This window comes from Musca autumnalis, unplaced genomic scaffold (assembly GCF_047663935.1).
Source record: "Musca autumnalis isolate F117 unplaced genomic scaffold, ASM4766393v1 scaffold_1, whole genome shotgun sequence".
Lineage (NCBI taxonomy): Eukaryota > Metazoa > Arthropoda > Insecta > Diptera > Muscidae > Musca > Musca autumnalis.
The window spans coordinates 220,346,488-220,366,142 of record NW_027411644.1 but is presented as its reverse complement, the minus strand read 5'-3'; the positions used below and the strand labels follow the sequence as shown (position 1 = coordinate 220,366,142).

Here is a 19,655-nt window from a genome sequence, read left to right as displayed (position 1 = left end):
CGTAACCATAATCGGTCCAAAAAAGTCCACTCCTGTAAACGTAAATGGGGCCATGTTTTTCGCAAGGCGGGCTCGAGGCAATATGGCCATTTGTGGGGCATTTGGAGACGCCTTTTTCACTTTACATAGCTGACAAGATCTTACAATAAACTTGAATGTTGTACGTAAACGAGAAATGGCAAACTTTTGCCTTATTTCATTAACTGCAGTTTCGTGGCAACAGTGATGGTATTTTTCATGATAATGCATCATAATTAAGTACGTAATTCTGTTCTTTCTTGGCAAGATTATAGGTCTCTTTTGATCCCGTTCTACATCCGCATTGTCTATTCTACCGAGTACACGAAGAACTGAATTTTCTAAATATGGTGTTTTGGTGAAGATATCACTGGTTTTGGGAATAGACACATTAGATTGAACGCAGGAAATCTCCATCGCATACCCCTCTTGCTGAGCTTGTTTGTATAACAACTCCTCGGCTTCTCTTAGCTCTTCCTGAGTAAACTCATAGTTCTTCAAAAACGTTTGACGGCAACGACGTATAAAACGTAAAACGAAGGCTGTTGTTCGCAATAACCGGCTCCATTTAGAAAACCTATTCACGTCAATCAATGGTTCAAATTTCCTAACCATAAATAGTTTGTGCACGGTTTCTTCCGTTGACTCTGGAATTAATTCAGTTTTAGGCCACTCATGCTCTTTTTTCAAAAGGAAATCAGGTCCTTGGAGCCACCTACATGTGTTGTCAATAGCAGGTGTTTTTGCTCCTTTGGTGGCATCATCAGCGACGTTAAGTCTGCTAGGAATATATCTCCAGTCTTTCATAGAAGAAAGATCTAGAATCTCAGTGATACGAAAGGCCACAAATTGGTGGTATTTTCGATGATCCGAATTGATCCAACTTAAAACGGTTTTCGAATCAGACCAATAAAATTTCTTTGAGATGTTTATACTATGGTTTTCGCAAATGTATTTTGCAAATCGTGCTCCTATTAGGGCACCCATTAATTCAAGACGTGGAATTGACGTTATTTTCATTGGTGCTACTCTGCTTTTGGACCCAATGAGGGAGCATATAACTTTATTGTCATTTTCGAATCTAAAATAACACACAGCAGCATATCCATCTTTGCTCGCGTCCACAAAAGTATGAAGTTGAACATTTAATCCCTCATAATTTTTTAAGTGCCGTAAATAACATCTTGGAATTTCTATATTCTGGATGTTAGGCAAAGCTTGTACCCAGAGCCGCCATTTGTTATGTAGTTCGTAAGGAATTTGCTCATCCCAACTTATTTTTGAACGCCACACATCCTGCATAAGTATCTTAACGTACATTATGATATGCCCTATTAAACCTAGAGGGTCATAAATCGACATAATCAAACGCAATATCTCCCTTTTAGTTGGTATTCTGTCAGAAGATAACGCATCACTTTCCATTAACCATTTTGCAATTTTGAAAGTTATATGATCTTTTTTATGATCCCAGAAGACTCCTAAAACTTTTTCGACAGAATTTTCCTCTTTAGAATTCAAACATTTTATTTCATCAGATTGGCTTATGTCTGGGACTGCTTCCATCACTGAAGCACTATTGGAAACCCAATTACGCATATGAAATCCACCCTTGTGGTGAATAAATGAAATATCTGATACAAGTTTTATAGCCTGATCTACTGTGTCCACAGAATCAAGGAGATCGTCAACGTAATGATTTTCTGTTATTGATTTAACTGCATCTGGAAAAGTTTCTTTGAATTTTTCAGCGTTTATATTTTTGATGTACTGAGAAATACTAGGAGCGCAAGTAGCTCCAAAAATCATTACGTCCATAACATACACATCAGGATCTTTCGATTGGATACAATCACGCCATAAAAATCGTTGTACGTCGCAATCTTCCCGCCTTATGAAAATCTGATGGAACATCTCCTCGATGTCTCCACAAATAGCGACAGATTTTTGGCGGAATTTAAAAAGGATTGATGGCAAAGGTACTAATAGGTCAGGTCCTTTGAGAATGAATGAATTCAAAGACACACCACACGATTTTGCAGCTGCATCCCAAACCACCCTAGATTTTCCTGGTTTATTTCTGTTAAATACAGCAAATATTGGGAGGTACCAAACCTTCCCATCAACACTATTAACTTCATTCGCATTTAATTTTCTGATATAGCCTTTAGACAAATATTTTGAGATGGTACTTTCAAAAATGCCCTTTAGTTCCGAATTGTCCAGTAATTTTCTTTCTAAACAATGTAGCCTCTTTAAAGCCATTTGGTAACTATCAGGCAATTGAGTGGAATCAGTCCTCCACAATAGTGGAACTTCATAATGAAAATTTTCTTTTTGTTTTGTGTACATTTTTAGTAAATCGAGAGCTCTTTTCTCATCCTCAGCTATGATTGGGTCACTTAAACTGATGCCAATACTTTCTAATGCATAAAAATGCTTAATCAATTCTTCTAGCCTGTCATCATACACCGAAGAACAATCACAAGTATGAAAATTAAAATGCTTACTTGAGTCTGTGGCAGCTACAATTCCGTAGACTATCCATCCAAGTTTTGTGTACACAGCTACAGGTTCTGATGGGCGACCTTCTCTTATTTTGCTTGATACGCCTATGTCAAAGTGGTTTAATCCAATAAGTATTTTTGGTGCCGCATTTTGATAACTTTCCACTGGCAGGTTACGAAGGTGATGATATTTTTGGCACAACTTGTTATAATCCAAAGACTGTACTGGTAAATTTATAGAAGTCACGGTACACACAGTTATATTTACTGGATTCTTGTCACCACCTGAAATGCTTATATTTAATTTCTGTGACTTTCTTTCGTTGCGTTCTATACCTCCCGTCCAACGTAAACACAAAGGGTTTTGGATGCCTTCCATTTCTAATTGTTGTCGCAATGATTCATCCATTAAACTAATTGATGATCCTTCATCAAGGAAAGCAAATGTTTGGACTATTTTATTTTTTCCGTACACTTTAATCGGCACAATTTTAAATAAAATTTCACTCACATCGGTATTGTGTGAATTTATTACTTCTGCACCTTCCACGTTGTTTAAATTTGTTTTTGACGTTTCTTCATTATACCGATGTAATGAGGGATGGTGAAAATATTCGCAGTCATCAACTCCACACTTCTTTCTACGTTTGCACTCATCTCTATGTTTACATAGGCAAAATTTGCAGAGGTTATTTTTTCTCACCACATTCCATTTCTCCCCACGTTCTAGTGTGAGATATTTATTGCAAGTAGCAAGAGATCTACATGTGTTGTTGTTACACACAATGCAATTGTGGTACTCTTTCGGAGTGTGAACAAAAATGCTCTTACTTGTTTTGGGTTTGTCATATTCGCTCTTATTAGTTGAGTACTCAACTGTTATACTGCTTGCTGTGACGCCAATATCAAAGATCCACTTGTCAAATTCGTACAAATTTGGTTTTATGTTGTTGTTCATCATATGACTTTTTTCGTTTGCCCATTTCATTTGATACGATGACGGTAACTTTTGCAACAGTTCTTGAAGAAGGGAGGAATTGTTGATTTCGTCAGCAAGGTTGCTTGCTAGAATGGTGGCAACTAAACTCCGCACGTGCACGGCAAATGAGGTAAGAGTTTGGAGATTGTTTTCATGCACTTTTGGCGCTGATTTAATCTTTGTTTTTATTGAATTTATTATTTTTTCAGGCTGTCCAAATAGCATGTGTAAAATTTGCATAACAGCTGGTACGTTTTCTGGGTGAACCAACATTTGTTGTACGCTTTTCAAAGCATCGCCTTTTAAAGCTCTTTGAAGGCGAACAAGATTTTCGGCATTGTTAAAAGCACAAGCGGTTGTGGACCATTCAAAGTTGGAGTAAAATACAGGCCAGTCTTCAGGGTTTCCAGCGAAGATGGGCAGTTCCTTTGGGATGGATTGCCTGGCATGTACTTGACTTGAATTTAGTATACCAGGTTCGTGAGAATAAGATGGAGCTGAGTAACGCGTAGAAGACATATTGGGCATTGTATTGGCCGCATTTCTTATTGGTTCCTGCAAATGGTTATAAAGATGATAACCATAATTTTGTGAATTTTGTAATCCAGATTGATTTGTGTATGGTTGCGGGGCTACATTATTCATTATTCCTATTTGGGAAGATGAAAAAGGTAAGCTAGAGTTTGGCATATTACCGATCTTTCGCTGCATTCCATGACTATTCCCACTATTGGTGGGCCCTTCCGCACGACAATTTGGTACAGCGGCAGACATAGAATTCTTGGCAGATTTAAAGATCACTGGTGGTACGCTGGATGGTTCTTCATCAATATGATAACACATTCTGGTTGTATTGTTGTTATTTGTAGAGCTTTCATAAATAGTTCTTGAAGTTACATTAAAAGATCCGTCGGGTAAGCAATTGGCTTGCCGATTGTTTGAATTTGTTTTATTCTGTGAATTGACATGTTGGGATTCTTGGTTGATTTCTTGCATTGAATAATTTGGCGGTTGGTTTTCTGGTTCTGACAAATTTAATGTTGAAACTTGTGTGTGAAGCGGTAGGGGTTCTGGTAAGCTACGTGGTTGAACAGCAACGGAGATATTTTGGGTTTGGCATGGTTGAGATGTTGGGGAAGAAGGGACATCATTTAGCCACTTTAAAATGGATTCAGTTGTGTTGGAAGACGTATCTGAAAGAACTTCAGCTTCATCAAGAAGTTTATATTTTTGGGATACATATGCCAAGTTAATATTGCGTTCCTCTTCGAGTCGCTGAAGCTGTAATTGAATCCTTTTGGATTGTGATGTATTCGAGGCGTCAGAACGTCGACTGCAAATGCTATGTTGCGGCGAATGGGGCCTGTTGGCAACACAACTTTCGCATGTATAATTGGTTGTAACTGGATTCTCAACACATTGCATGTGAATTACTTTATGACAATTACCGCATGATATCATATTTTCGTCAGGGGGATTAGAACAAATGTTACAAGTTTGTTGTTGACCTTCATTTTGTCGTTCACTATCGGTTGTGTGTGACTGCATTTTGTACTTACTGCGATAGGCAGGGATATTTGTAGCGCTTTTAGGTGTCCAAAGAAGTGCTCATAAAGAATTTTAAAAATGTTAGGGCTAATCGGCCGGCCTAGTGGTTTCTCGGATTTTGAATAAAGTACACTCGGTTCCAAAACAAAGAGGTTTATTGACAAATGTACTTATATTAAAATTCCTATAGAACAAAAAACAAATACTTAGAATCTGACATAAAATTACACAAAATTAAAACATACTTTATGGTATAGAGACCACTAGCTTCTTAACACAAAAATTGAACTTTGATCACCACGCTAGTTTCAAACAAAATGATTTTTAAAATGAAATGGCGAATTATTGAGATGCTTTTTGACATTTAAGAACTTCGTTAACTTAATTTTAGTAATAGATTAAATTTAGTACATAATTAAAATGTTGCCAGATTAACTAATCTTTTGATGATTTTGGTAGTGGCGACAACACTACTGATGTCGTTTGTTGTGTTTACGGCGGTACCGAGGTATACGAAGTCTTTTACTACCTTAAAATTATAGGAACCAACTTCAACAGTTGGTCCGATCTCAATAGAGGCATTGCGCGACGACACCATCAACTTGGTCTTCTCGCCGTTTACCACCAGACCCTCTTTAGCAGATTCTCCTTCGACCTTCATAAAGGTATCGGTTACTTTATTTAATGATCGTCCCATGATGTCTATATCATCAAGTAACATGTGGGTATTGGTATAGATTGTGCCACTTCTTTTGACGTTTGCCTCTCGTATAACCTTTTCTAGCAGGATGTTGAAGAGATCACACGAAAGGATGTCTCCTTGCCTGAAACCCTCTTTTGGTACAAAACTCTTCGGAGCTGCAAAGTCAATCAGCCTCATATAATTGTCACATGTTTCACTGTGGAGACTGAATTTCCCGACTGTTGGGCCAAAGATATTCTCCTTTCCAAAATTGGCATTAAAATCGCCTAGTATAATTTTAATGTCATGGGCAGGGCAACGGTCATAAGTTTCTTCTATCTTTGGTATGTTCGTCCTTGTCTTCAGTGGGAGCTCATAGAAAGCTGATGTTGACTAATTTTTCTTTTAATTGAATTGCAGCGAGTCTTTTACTCACTGGGGTGAAACTGGAGACCAGATGTTTTAACCTCCCACCAACTACAAATCCGCAACCAACTTAATGATTTGTGTCATGGCAGCTATAATACAGTGGTCACCTTTAGGTGTTGTTGTGATGCCTTTCCTGTTCCATCATATTTCCCGTATGGCAGTAATGTCGGCCTTGTACTTTTCAGTTACATCTACCAATGCGTAAACTGCACCTTCTCTATAAAGAGTGCGAACATTCCAGGTGCAGATTCGCGGATCATTGTCTTTAAAACGTTTGCGGGGTTCGTCAACTTAAGAGGGGTTTGTTTTTCTTTTCATTCGTTTTTTCATAGTAGGCTGTTTTTTCTAGGGGAGGGTTACTAACCCGACGTCCAAGTCCAAGTTTTTAACGTTCTTATGGGTGAACGCGCTGCACATGTTAGCTCATCATCTACATCACCAAGAAGAACTATTACGAAGCGTAATGTTTGAACCAAATCAGGTAAATACTCTCTTCTAGTGTTATGTTGCGCACTATTCATTTTAGTTGGTGGCCATATGTTTTTTATACGACCAAAATGGGCCTCATCGAAATAACGGTTTTAGACCCCAAGTATGTTTGAACGAAATTCGTTTCAGCCAATTTAGTATTGATTAAGCCATGTCCATCCGTCTGTCTGTCTGGATGGTGCGCACGATAGCTCTTGAACGGATCAACCGATTCGAACCAAACATTGGGTATCGTAATATTTTGTCCAAGCTTAGTTTAAGTTCGAAGATGGGACGATGCCTCTCGAAGGGTGCAATCGTTTTGGTCCAAACTTTGCACGTCGTAATATTCCTTTGAGATATAGATCGTCTTCCAATACGGACTATAACGGTCCACTTCCGGTACCTTCTACACAAAATTCGGGTAAAGTAAAGTTTAAGTGTTCCTTTCGGATTGTTTTGAAATTGTTTCAGCAGGTTGTCCTCGCAGCTTCCTTTACGACGGTACAATTTCTTTTGTATAAGCTCCAAGAAACCTTGGCGGCACCAACTAAAATGGCAAATCCGCAAGATTAATCTCGCAAGGAGATTCTGATTTGGTCAAAACTTGCACATGGTATTATTTCATCTAGTCATGTAACAGGTCGGAGTATGGACTATATTGATCACGTCCTTCGGGATCCACCCACACAAAATTTAGGAAATGTGCACTTTAGTAGCTCGTCTCTGATCGTTTTGAATTTTTTTGCAAAACGTTTGGGTAGTACGTAAGATAACCTTCGAAGGGAAACCCGATATTGTCCAAACATTGAACATCGTATTTTTTCCTACAGACTCGAATTATGTGCGACTATTGACTACATAGGACCACTCTTTCGGGTACGTCCCACATAAACTTCGGCAAGAGTGTAGTAAAAGAAGTCGTCTGGTCATTTTTAAATTTTTGGTAACATGTTCTGCACAATTGGCTGATACTTCTTACTTGTTCTAAGGAAAATTATACCGTCGTAATAGGGTCCGCGAGGACTAGGGTATATTCGGAACTGATATTCGGACCCGTCTTGGGATGTCTTAGGGGATGCAAAATATGAAGCAACGGCCCCGAGCGGCTTTAACATGACAAAGCCCAGGACTTAACTTGGTCCCTCTTTCATTTCAAGTGGCCACTGACCTCACCTTGGTGTCACATGGGGAGCTGTCTTTAACACCCGTTAAAAGTAGTGTGGTAACATTTGCCGCAAATTCACCCAGAAAAAGATTAAAAACTTGGGTTGGGCGTTGTGCTAGTACAAAAAACCCCCTAAAGTTTACGACCCCCGCAAACGTTTTAAGGACCATGAGAAGGTGCAGTTTACGCATTGACAGATGTACCTGAAAAATACAAGCCGATATTAATGCCATATAGGAAATCCGATGGATTGAGAAAGGCGTCACAACAACACCGAATGGTGACGCATTGTATTACACTGTGCAACACTGAAAATGCAAACAACTTCTAGTATGGATTTTTTGAAAGTACATATTTAGACTACAAAAACCCTAGTTGGGTTTTGTCCTGTCAGATCCAGTTCGGATTTGATGGCCTCATCTAAACCGGGCTAAATCTACACTTTTTTGCATTTATCAGGCCTTTATCTCAGAAACGAATAGGAATTTGGTCTTGCTGTCTTTAGCAATATTGTAGCTCTAAACTAGTAGACCTTATCTTTTGAAGAGACCACATAAGAAAAACTCCATCTAGGGCATCAAAATCTATAAAATATAGAAAATTTTACATAATTGCTGAAATTCTGGTCGGTATCGGCTAAACTATTGGGAGTTGAACCAAGTAACCTTTTGCAAAAATCTTCCAAATAAAGTTCTCAACAATTCTTTAGAACATTATGAAACTCTAAAATGCTTACTTCATGTTGTTTCAGCGGTATTTTCCATCATATCTTTTACAACACGTATTTCAAACACAGTTCACACCAACAGTTTATTCTCGCATTTCGGATTTCACTACATTATTGAAATTTTTATTAAATCGTCGTTGAAAAATGTACTGAAAACAACGGGATAGAGGCATTTTACAACAATGACATGTGTATTGTGTATTACATTCCAGGGAATATTTTTCCAAAATAAAATATTCAGAAAAAATTAACGGTTTTGGAGATACGGTGCGAAATGTATAAAAACTGTGGTATTTTTGCATATATTTTGAAATTTGAGGGAATAAATGTAGTCTCTCGAGTTCATTATTTCTCCAAATATTTTAAATATTTTACTCTTGTCCTTGTCTACAAATTTGCTTTAGAGGTCAGAAGAAGATTCGCATTGGTTTCGGAGATATAGCCCCGAATTTCTTTAAAAACTCAATATTTAACCATGTTTAGATGGGGCCATAAAATCCGACCTGGATCTGACACAACAAAACCCAACTAGGCTTTCTTGTCGTTTGGGTCTGAACTTTCAAAAAATCCTCAGTTCGAATTGTTTGCACAAGATCACCCTAAAAATGTTGCACAGTGTTATAGCTGTCATGACATAAAGCTTATAGGCTATCTAGCTTGTCGGAGAATAAAATATCTGGTCTCAGGTTTCACCCCGGTGGACGAAAGACTTGCCATAATTCGCATAAAAGCTAAAATTTTCAAAAACAGTTTTTTTGCACCCGACCCTACAAACTATATATATTTTATTCAGCGTGCAATTCTAAATCGATATAGCCATGTGGAAATCACTCTAGCTAGGGTTGAAGTAGATGGATAACATTTTGGTAAAATCTATTGTATGTTCGTAGGACTTTTGGTATTCAAAACGGGCTATGTAGGTCCACGTTTTGGTATAGCCTCCATACAAAGTGAGGCGTAACGCGTCGTCGTTTTAAGAACTTCTTAACATATTTATCCCATTTGACCACCGAATTGGTTGTAATTAGAAATTTTGTGTCTCCAGAGGCTAAAAAACATTTCTACCAAAAATTTTTTATATAGGTACACGTTTAGTATATAGTATAGTCCCCATATAACGCCACATATATAGTACGCGTCACTTTAAGATATCTTGAATGTATTACGGTGAGAACATAGTCAGCTCTTAGCAGCTTAGCTTATTTCTTCACTAGGCCGCTTATTTCTTGGTATCACACATTGAAGCGTAAAATTCATGGGCGCTATAAACAATTATTTCGATATAAATTCAATTTTCGATAAAATTCAATTTTTAATATGAATTGTTCGTACATTAGTACCGAACATAAAAATTACAGCCAAGTTCTATATTTCAGATTGAATACGTGATTATATCAAATTCAATGTCGAAACGAAATGTAACAAATGAAGCCAGGCGAAGAATTCAAAAGTTCAACAATTTTCAACTTTGTGGCCTGAAGCCTCGCTTCGCTGTGGTCTGTCGTATTGAAAACAGTACAATTTCCTTCTTGCGCTTTGAAGCGATGCGAAAAATAAGCAACAAAAATCCATTGTTTATTTGAAAATTTTGCCTTTTTAGGCGAAGATCATGTTTAGTATTATTTTTTAATTTGTTTAATCTAGCTGTATGATCTATAATGCAAGTGAAAAAGGAAAGCCGACGACTCGAACCCACACACCCACCACTATGTGACATGCATGTTTCGCCTTCGTTAAATTGTGTTCTCGCCTTTAGTCACATTTCATCATATAATCGGTTATAGTTTGGTATTTTGTGCTTCTAGAGGTTAAGAAACATTTCTATCAAAAAAATGTCCACGTTTTGATATAGCCCCCATGGATGGCATCTCCCGATTTTCGGTATTTTACAGGTTTTTGCTATATTATGCTACCAAAATGGCTAACATTTTGTATTTTATCCTCCTTTGGGCTACAAAACTTTCACCCAGAAATTTGTCAGCACAAGTCCACGTTTTGATATAGCCCACATAGAACGGTACCTCCCGATTTTCGGTATTCTGAAGGATTTAGCCTCATTATAACACTGAAATGGCTGAAATTTGGTATTTAGTTTCGTTGGGTTGGGTGCCACTGTGGTGCAATGTAATACACACCCGCCTTGCACGCTGAAGGTCGTGGGTTCGGTTCCCCGGACCGGCAACATGAAACATTTTTCAACGGTAATAAAACACCCCTCACTAATGTTGGCGACATTTGCTGAGTATTTCAGCCTTGGCGTCTGAAGACACGCCGTTCGGACTCGGCGATAAACAGTAGGTCCCATATCATTGAGCTTATATGAATCGGAGTGCACTCATTGATATGAGAGAAGTTTCCCTTCCCTCCTGGGATGGGTTGAAATTTGGTACTTAGTGTTCGTTGAGGCTATAAAACATTCCACCTGAAATTTGTGGGTGTAGGCCTACGCCTTCATAGGTTGTGTCTTTTATGTAGTCTTCGTTGGGGTATAAAACTTTCCACCTAAAATTTGTCGGTATAGGCCCATGTCTTTATATAGCCCCCATAGAAGGGTACCTCTCAATTTTCGGTATTTTGAAGGTTGTGGTCTCAATATCCCACCGAAATGGCTGAAATTTGGTACTTAGTCTTCGTTGAGGTTATAAAACATTCCACTTGAAATTTGTGGTTATAAGTCTACGCCTTCATATAGCCCCCATAGAAGGGTACCTCCCGGTTTTCGGTATTTTGAATGTTGTGACCTCAATATCCTACAGGTATTTAATTTGGTATTTAGTCTTCGTCGGAAGTACGAAGCTTTCCACCTAAAAGTTATTGATATAGGTACTCGCCTTTGAAGGTTGTGGCCCAACATGGCCGAACTTTGGTAGAAGATTTGAGCTGCGGGTATTCAACTTTCCACCTGAAAATTTTCGGTATAGGTCGAGGTCCTCAGATAGCCCCCACAGAAAGGTACTTCCCGATTTTCGGTATTTTGAAAGTTGTGGCCTCACATAGATCCCATAGAATCGTACCTATCGGTTTTCGGTATTCTGAAATTTGGTATTTAGTCTTCCATAGTGGTATAAAATATTGCAGAAGAGAATGATCAGTATAAGTCCATGTTTTCAAATAACCCTCATAGAAGCGTACTTCCCGATTTTTCGGTATTTTGATGGTTGTGCCATCAATATCCCATTAAAACGGCTGAAATTTAATATTTAGTCTCTGTTGGTGATATAAAACTTTCCACCTGAAATTTTTCGGTATTGCTCCCCATAGGAGGACCCTCACAGTTCTCGGTATTTTTATTTAGCCGGAATAACTGAAATTGGTACTACTCCTGCAATAAAATTGGAAAGGAGAATATCTTTAGTCCAAAAGTCGGAAAATTAAATCTTCATAATGTAACATCTCCATAATATACAATCATTATGAGGAGCGATCATAGCGATGATAAATTACGAACAAACACAACATGGAAGTTGGACATTGATAAGCTGCAAACACAACAGATATCCACAGCATATTCCACTCAACTAGTCCAATTGCTTAATGAAAGATGTGGCCAATGACAAGTTTTTGAGGCAAAAAATCAATTTTTCAAGTCAGTGATCGAAATCAAGTAAGAACGGAATTATATTCTTTACACTTTCAAATCTCCCAAAAAAAACAAAAAATACAGTCTTGCAACGGCCCACGGCGACATGCCAAGCTGTCTAAGATGTCATAATTTTCATTCGGTTTATTTCTGGCATTCAGTCGTAATTAAACAATTTAGGTATTTTTTAATAAAAATATATAAGGGGGCTATAGTTAACTCTGAACTGAATATAACAAAACTTGACCGACTCTACTCTTGGCTGATTTCGGCCAGAAGTACCGAATTTAATCCGGATCGGACTTATTTTACGAATTTAGTGTACAATAAACCTCAAATCGAATGAAAAATGTATATGGGCGATATATTCAAATCTGGACCGTTTTAGATATAACTTGGCAAACTTATTTATTTTTCGAATTCCGCGACATTTTCCAATTTACATCAAAATGAGCCAGAATTTGCGTATTTGGCGCACCGAATACTTCAAAATGGGCGAATATATATGGGAGCTATATCCAAATCTGCACCGATTTCAGTATAACTTGCCAAACTTTTTTCTAGTCAGAATTCGGTAGCATTGTCCACATTTCATCATAATTGGACAGAATTTGCTTGTTTGGTCCATCAATTACATGAAATCGGACGAACATATATGTATGTGAGAACTATATCTATATATGAACCGGTATCAACCAAATTTAGCAGATTCGTTTCTAGGCCGACTATAAATATCTGCACGAAATTTTGTAGGTCTAGCTTGCCCCTGTGACTTTTTGCCCTAAAACCCTAACTTTGGCCCCACAGTGCAGTTGCAAAGTATTGCCCACTACATGCAAACAGCCTCATAATCGATTCTTGCATACCAGAGGCCAAGGAATCCGTAGTATGACCAGGAGTGCAGTGCTGCTACCGAAGAGAAGAATGCGGCAAATAGGGCTACTCTACAATCAGTAGCAACTCGTAGCGCACGAGGGATGTATCGGGAAAAGGGAGAGAAGAAAAACATCTTTTCCGCATGAGAAAGTGAGAAAAAGCGAGAGTGCGAAAAATTGAGATGTACATGCAAACAGCCTCATAATCGATTCTTGCATACCAGAGGCCAAGGAATCCGTAGTATGACCAGGAGTGCAGTGCTGCTACCGAAGAGAAGAATGCGGCAAATAGGGCTACTCTACAATCAGTAGCAACTCGTAGCGCACGAGGGATGTATCGGGAAAAGGGAGAGAAGAAAAACATCTTTTCCGCATGAGAAAGTGAGAAAAAGCGAGAGTGCGAAAAATTGAGATGTACAGGAGCCTGAAAATTCTATTAATGAGTAAAACATCAAATAATAACTATTTTTCAAAACTTTTAAATCGAGCCCTTCCCGCGAAAAAGGTGTAAGCGACAAAAAGCAAATTTTACAGGAGACTGTTTTTATTGAATAACTTTTGATCTAACCAAAATTTTTTATTAAATTTTGGTATAGTTGCCTTACTAAATCCTATTTACTAAAAAAAATAAATCATTTGTGGAATATCTTCAATATAACGGTAATTTGTGTCGCTTACATCCTTTTCGCTGTCACGCAATCAGATAATTACATTAAAAAGTGGCGGTTGCATTAAACGAATTTTGTTTGAAAAAAATAATTTTTAGTGTAATTCACATCTACAATTTAAAAACAAAGCAACTTACGTTTATAGCAAGTATTTATTCGAACAATTATAAGATTAAAGCGTATTTCTTGTAATATAATCGAATAACTACATGGTATGTTAATGTGGAATTTTGATGTAAGCGACACTTCGCTGTCACCTAGAAATGTAAACAAAATAAAAAGGGCGCTTACATCAAAATAGTTTTTGCTCTAATTTCGTAACGGTACATGGCAGAGTTATAAAAATTTGGGAGATGACGTATTGGAATATTCTTTATCGATTTGTGTAGAATGTTTTGAGCAGCACGGTGCACATGAATTACACACAAACAATTTTTTATTATTTACTTAAATAGGTACATGTTCACGACTGTTAATCAAATGGCAACATTCGGAAGGTACCATATAAACCAAATTCCGCTTCGTAGGTAACAATATCCCCACTTCTCAATTCTTCGGAACATCCGTACAGAGGATCCTCATCAAAGTACCTGCGATAATTTTGTAAAAGATCTTCCATATAGGCAATGCATTCTGCAATGTGGCCATTACTACCGCCATACTCTTCTGGCAGATTACACTTAGGTATGTGGGAATATAAATCGTCCATAGACTTCAGGACATGAACCTGAAAATTGTACAAAGAAATATGAAAGTAACAAAACACTTATCCCATACCGTCGTCCTTCTTACCGGTTGTAACTTTTGATTTTTTAAAAATATCAGCATCATATTGAGATACCTTTGGATCTCCTTGGATGCATTAATAATATAGACTTCTTTTATGCGCAGCGGGCAACATTCCTGCAGCCAAATATAGTAGCGCTGAAATATGGTACGATCAAATCTTTGCAAATGTTCATATCGAATATTTTGTAAATCTAGAATTTGTGAGACACCCGCCACAGTGGCATAATCATTCTCCAGCGAGATTATTTCCATTGCCATCATGATGAACTGAAAGATCTCTTTAGCACTATAACGATTGGGATCGAATTGACCGAAACGTGCAATAAGTATGGCCGACTTATCGGAGCATTTGGGAAATTCTGGATAATAATGAACACTGGAAGAAGACAAAGAATGTTAACTAATCCCAGGTTAAGTAAAATATCACCATACCCCAATCGATTGATATCAAAGATACGTCTCGAAATACAACGATTTCTATAGACCTCGGGAAACACATTGTAGAAACTAAAGAATCTGTCTATGCGTCGTTTAGTTTCCTCCAAACTATAACGGCATCTTCGTAAAAAGGCAATAAGAAATTCATCGCTTGTACGGGCCCGCAAATGACGTTGTTTGCCTATCCACTCCCTTAGTATGTGCAGATCCTGTTGTATACGTTCGGGAGTTTCATTTAAATCACGCTGTGCTATTTCAGCCAATGTTGGAGTTAATGGTCTCATATTCTGTTTATTTCCGTAACGAGTATCCTCCGAACGAAACGAACAATTATTTTCAACTAAGTGCCACGATAAGAATCGGATGGGGTTTTACTAGCCTTTCTTTCTTTATCTGTTTGAAGAGCTTCCTAATGCATTCATGTAAATTCCAGATAGTCACAGATAATTGATGTGGCCGTTAAGAGATAAGCTGCTGATTGGGGGCTCGTTTTATCGATATTTGAAATATGCATTATGGTGACATACATATGTATGAATATATGTCCTATGTAATCACTTCAAGATTATTGCCAAAAATACTGTAGTGAATTTCGACATGGAAGGTAAAATGGGTTATAAGGAAATAAGAACCCAGCCAAAAAAATCCTTACTAAATAATGGTTTTTATAGTACTTTTTGGTAGTCGTAACTACTTACAAATCCCCCTACTAACTATTTTAACTATGGTCACTGGATGTTGAAAAATAAGCTATAAGCTAAAAAATATTACGCAAAGCAAAGAACCTTGGGGCCTTAGTCCTCCCCAGTGTCAGAAATAGCAATCTAGTTGCCGATCATCAGCTGTGTGATAAAACGGTGGCGCTTGACTTACCAAAAGCCTTTGATACTGTCAGGCACTACACGCTGTTTGTTGTATGTAATCACTTGAAGATTATTGCCAAAAATACTGTAGTGAATTTCGACATGGAAGGTAAAATGGGTTATAAGGAAATAAGAACCCAGCCAAAAAAATCCTTACTAAATAATGGTTTTTATAGTACTTTTTGGTAGTCGTAACTACTTACAAATCCCCCTACTAACTATTTTAACTATGGTCACTGGATGTTGAAAAATAAGCTATAAGCTAAAAAATATTACGCAAAGCAAAGAACCTTGGGGCCTTAGTCCTCCCCAGTGTCAGAAATAGCAATCTAGTTGCCGATCATCAGCTGTGTGATAGAACGGTGGCGCTTGACTTACCAAAAGCCTTTGATACTGTCAGGCACTACACGCTGTTTGGGGACATTGAGCAGACATCCCTCGTCGTATGTGGAATTCAGGAGCAAGAAGTCGAAACCCCGTAGAGTGAAACAGGGAGTTCCCCAAGGTGGGGTGATATCTCCGGAACTGTGTAACCTCTACCTTTCCTGTATTCTGTCCCCCCAGACAGAATTGAGATCGTAACGTTTGCGAATGATTGTACGATCCTGGCGTCAGGTACCTACCCTGATGACATCTGTGAGAGACTGAACTCCTATTTAGCCGATCTTACCACCTTTTTCCAAGCGAAGAATATGCAGATATTCGCCACTAAAACTACGGCCACTCTGTTCACCACATGGACGGCGACAAACTGAAATACAGAAAGAAGGTTCTCAAGTCCCTAGCCGGCAGCACTTGCGGTGCAGATAATGAAACCTTGTTGACTACATATAACGTGATAGGTCGGTTTGTGGTAAGCTATGTGGCGCCAGCTTGGTCCCCGAATTTAGTTGATACGCATTGGAAAGAGATTCAAACTTGTCAGAATGCCGCCCTGAGAACCGCAACAGGATGCCTCCTCAAGTCTTCAGTGGACCATCTATATGAGGAGGCAAAGATTCTCCTAGTACAACAACACAATAAGAAGGCCACTAGGTCTTCTTATAGAAAACCACTAGGTCTTCTTATAGAAGACCACTAGGTCTTCTTATAGAAGACCACTAGGTCTTCTTATAGAAGACCACTAGGTCTTCTTATAGAAGACCACTAGGTCTTCTTATATAAGACCACTAGGTCTTCTTATAGAAGACAACTAGGTCATCTTATAGAAGACTACTAGGTCTTCTAGACAACTAGGTCTTCTTATAAAAGACCACTAGGTCTTCTTATAGAAGACCACTAGGTCTTCTTATAGAAGACCACTAGGTCTTCTTATAGAAGACTACTAGGTCTTCTTATAGAAGACCACTGGGTCTCCTTGTAGAAGACCACTAGGTCTTCTTATAGAAGACCACTGATCTTCTTATAGAAGACCACTAGGTCTTCTTATAGAAGACCACTAGGTCTTCTTATAGAAGACCACTAGGTCTTCTTATAGAAGACCACTAGGTCTTCTTATAGAAGACCACTAGGTCTTCTTATAGAAGACCACTAGGTCTTCTTATAGAAGACCACTAGGTCTTCTTATAGAAGGGAACTAGGTATTCTTATAGAAGGCCACTAGGTCATCTTATAGAAGACTACTAGGTTCTTCTTATAGAAGACCACTAGGTCTTCTTATAGAAGACCACTAGGTCTTCTTATAGAAGACCACTAGGTCTTCTTATAGAATACCACAAGGTCTTCTTATAGAAGACCACTAGGTCTTCTTATAGAAGACCACTAGGTATAGAATAAGAAGACCTTATAGAAGACCACTAGGAATTCTTGCTATAGAAAACCAATAGTTCGTCTTATAGAAGACCATATGGAAGACCGCTAGTTCATCTTATAGAAGACAAGTAGATTTTTTTCATTGAAGACCACTACTTCTTACTTAGTTAGCCCTATACAGAAAAGTTGTCCCATAATCCGAACTAATAAGCGATTCCTTCCCTCTCTTTTTGTTGCTCTATTTCTCCAAATTTGGAATACTGTGTTTTTCGATACTCACCCAACACTTGTATACTCCATCAAATCCTTGATCGTCCAGTTTTGCGTGTAACGCCATACGGCCCGTATTCATTCACCTTTTTAGCGGGTTCAATATCGCTCATTCTTACGAAATTTTCTTACTGCTTAGGCAAGTACCCAGGCTTCTGAACCATATTATTAGAATTGTTTGACGGAATGTGGTTTAGTTTTTAATCTTTTTATTTAACACAAAGAAGCAATTGTTAGTCTGTCCCATAAGCCGAAATAAGAATAGATATCCATTGCTCTCGTTTTGTTGCTATGTCTTGCCAATTCCGGATATCGTAGCCATGGGGCCATATTAAAACGTCTTTTTAGTGGGGTCATCATCGCTCTAGACATGGCCTAGCCAACGCAATCAGTGCAACTCGATACGTTTAACTGTACTGACGTCGTTGTATAGCCGATGCAGTTCGTGGTTCACAAAACGTCGATATTCACCGACAACGCGGACTGGGCCAGTGGTAGTTTCAGTGTCTTGTAGAGCGTTAGTTTTGTTTGACGAGGTTCTTAAAATTAGCCTAAAGTAACATCTGTTGGCCAACACTATTCTTCTTACTTCACAACTGATGTTGTGTGTTGTGCTTATGAGGTTGCCAAAGTAGACGAAGTCTTTTACTACCTCAAAATGGTAGGTACCAACATTCAAAGTTCGTGCGTACGGTTGTGGACGTATTACGCGTCGATACCATCAACTTGGTTTTATCGCCGTTTACTGCCAGACAGACTTTAGCCGATTCGCTTTTGACTTTTGCAACGGTATCAGTTACTTTACCGAACGACCCCTTTTAGGTCTATTCTGCTACTTTTATCGATTGAAAAGTTGTTAAAATTTCATTTGTTTTTGTAACAACTACAAAACAAACAAATGAAATTGTTGTTGAAATAGCCCAACTGATGTCAATGTCGTCGACATAAGCAAGTAACATGTGGCTGTGTGTATATGTATATTGTTCCAATTCTTTTGACATCTGCGTCTCGTATAACTTTTTACAACATGCTTGGAATACCTTTGAACGTAAGGGGCTGCTCTATAATCGACAAAAAGATGTTAGGAGTCGTTCTGCATCTCTTGGTTCTTTCCTAGATTTCCGCTGAGTAAATATCTGGTCAGTGGTTTATTTGCCACTTCTGAAGCCGCATTGGTATGGCCAATTATTTCCTTGACCATAGGCTTAAGTCGTTAGCACAATATCCCTTATAAGCAATAGGGAGCAGATGTATGAACCTATAATTAGAGCACACAGTTTTATCTAATGGACGGGACACAGAATGTTCAGGATCCAATCGTCGGGTACTCGTTCTTCCTGCTAGATGGTGCAAACTAGCTGATGAATACACCTTATCAGCGTGCCGACTCCGATTTTGAACTGCTCGGCTGTTAAACCATCGGCTCCTGATGCTTTATCATTTTTTCAGCCGGATTATTGCTGTCTTCACCTCGTCCTGGCCGGGCGGTACACTCAATACCGTCTTCTGGTGTCGGATATGTAGTATATTCGTCGTCCTCGCTAGTACTGAATACCTACAGTTTGGAAAAATGGTATTTCCATATCCTGAGTACACTGTCTATATCTGCCGGTACCAAAACCATCAGTTTGATGTTTTACCTCTTGGTAGAATTTTCAGACTTCATCCTGGCTCCTGCACATCTCCATTTTTTTCACACCCCCGCTTTTTCCATTTCTCTCTATTTCCTGTGAATTTGTTCTCTATTGACTTGATCTGATCGGTTCCATGAATATCCAAATATTTGAATTTGTTGCGGCTAACTAATTCTGTATGACAGTAATATCAGCGTTGAATTGAGTACTTCCGCAAGTACATCAACCAAACACGCCATATACGTAGATTTCGCTGAAAT

The 19,655-nt window shown here is 38.4% G+C and overlaps 1 protein-coding gene across 1 annotated transcript; it reads right to left on the bottom strand.

The window, feature by feature from the left end:
• Nucleotides 1-13,964: 13,964 nt before the first annotated feature.
• LOC141390558 (alpha-tocopherol transfer protein-like) lies at nt 13,965-15,160 on the bottom strand. The gene is made up of 3 exons (XM_073963509.1): nt 14,871-15,160; nt 14,442-14,814; nt 13,965-14,376 (listed from the first exon to the last, which is right to left on the bottom strand). Exons 1-3 carry the CDS (start codon nt 15,158-15,160, stop codon nt 14,122-14,124), a joined length of 918 nt encoding a protein of 305 aa, XP_073819610.1. The 3' UTR covers nt 13,965-14,121.
• Nucleotides 15,161-19,655: the final 4,495 nt, after the last annotated feature.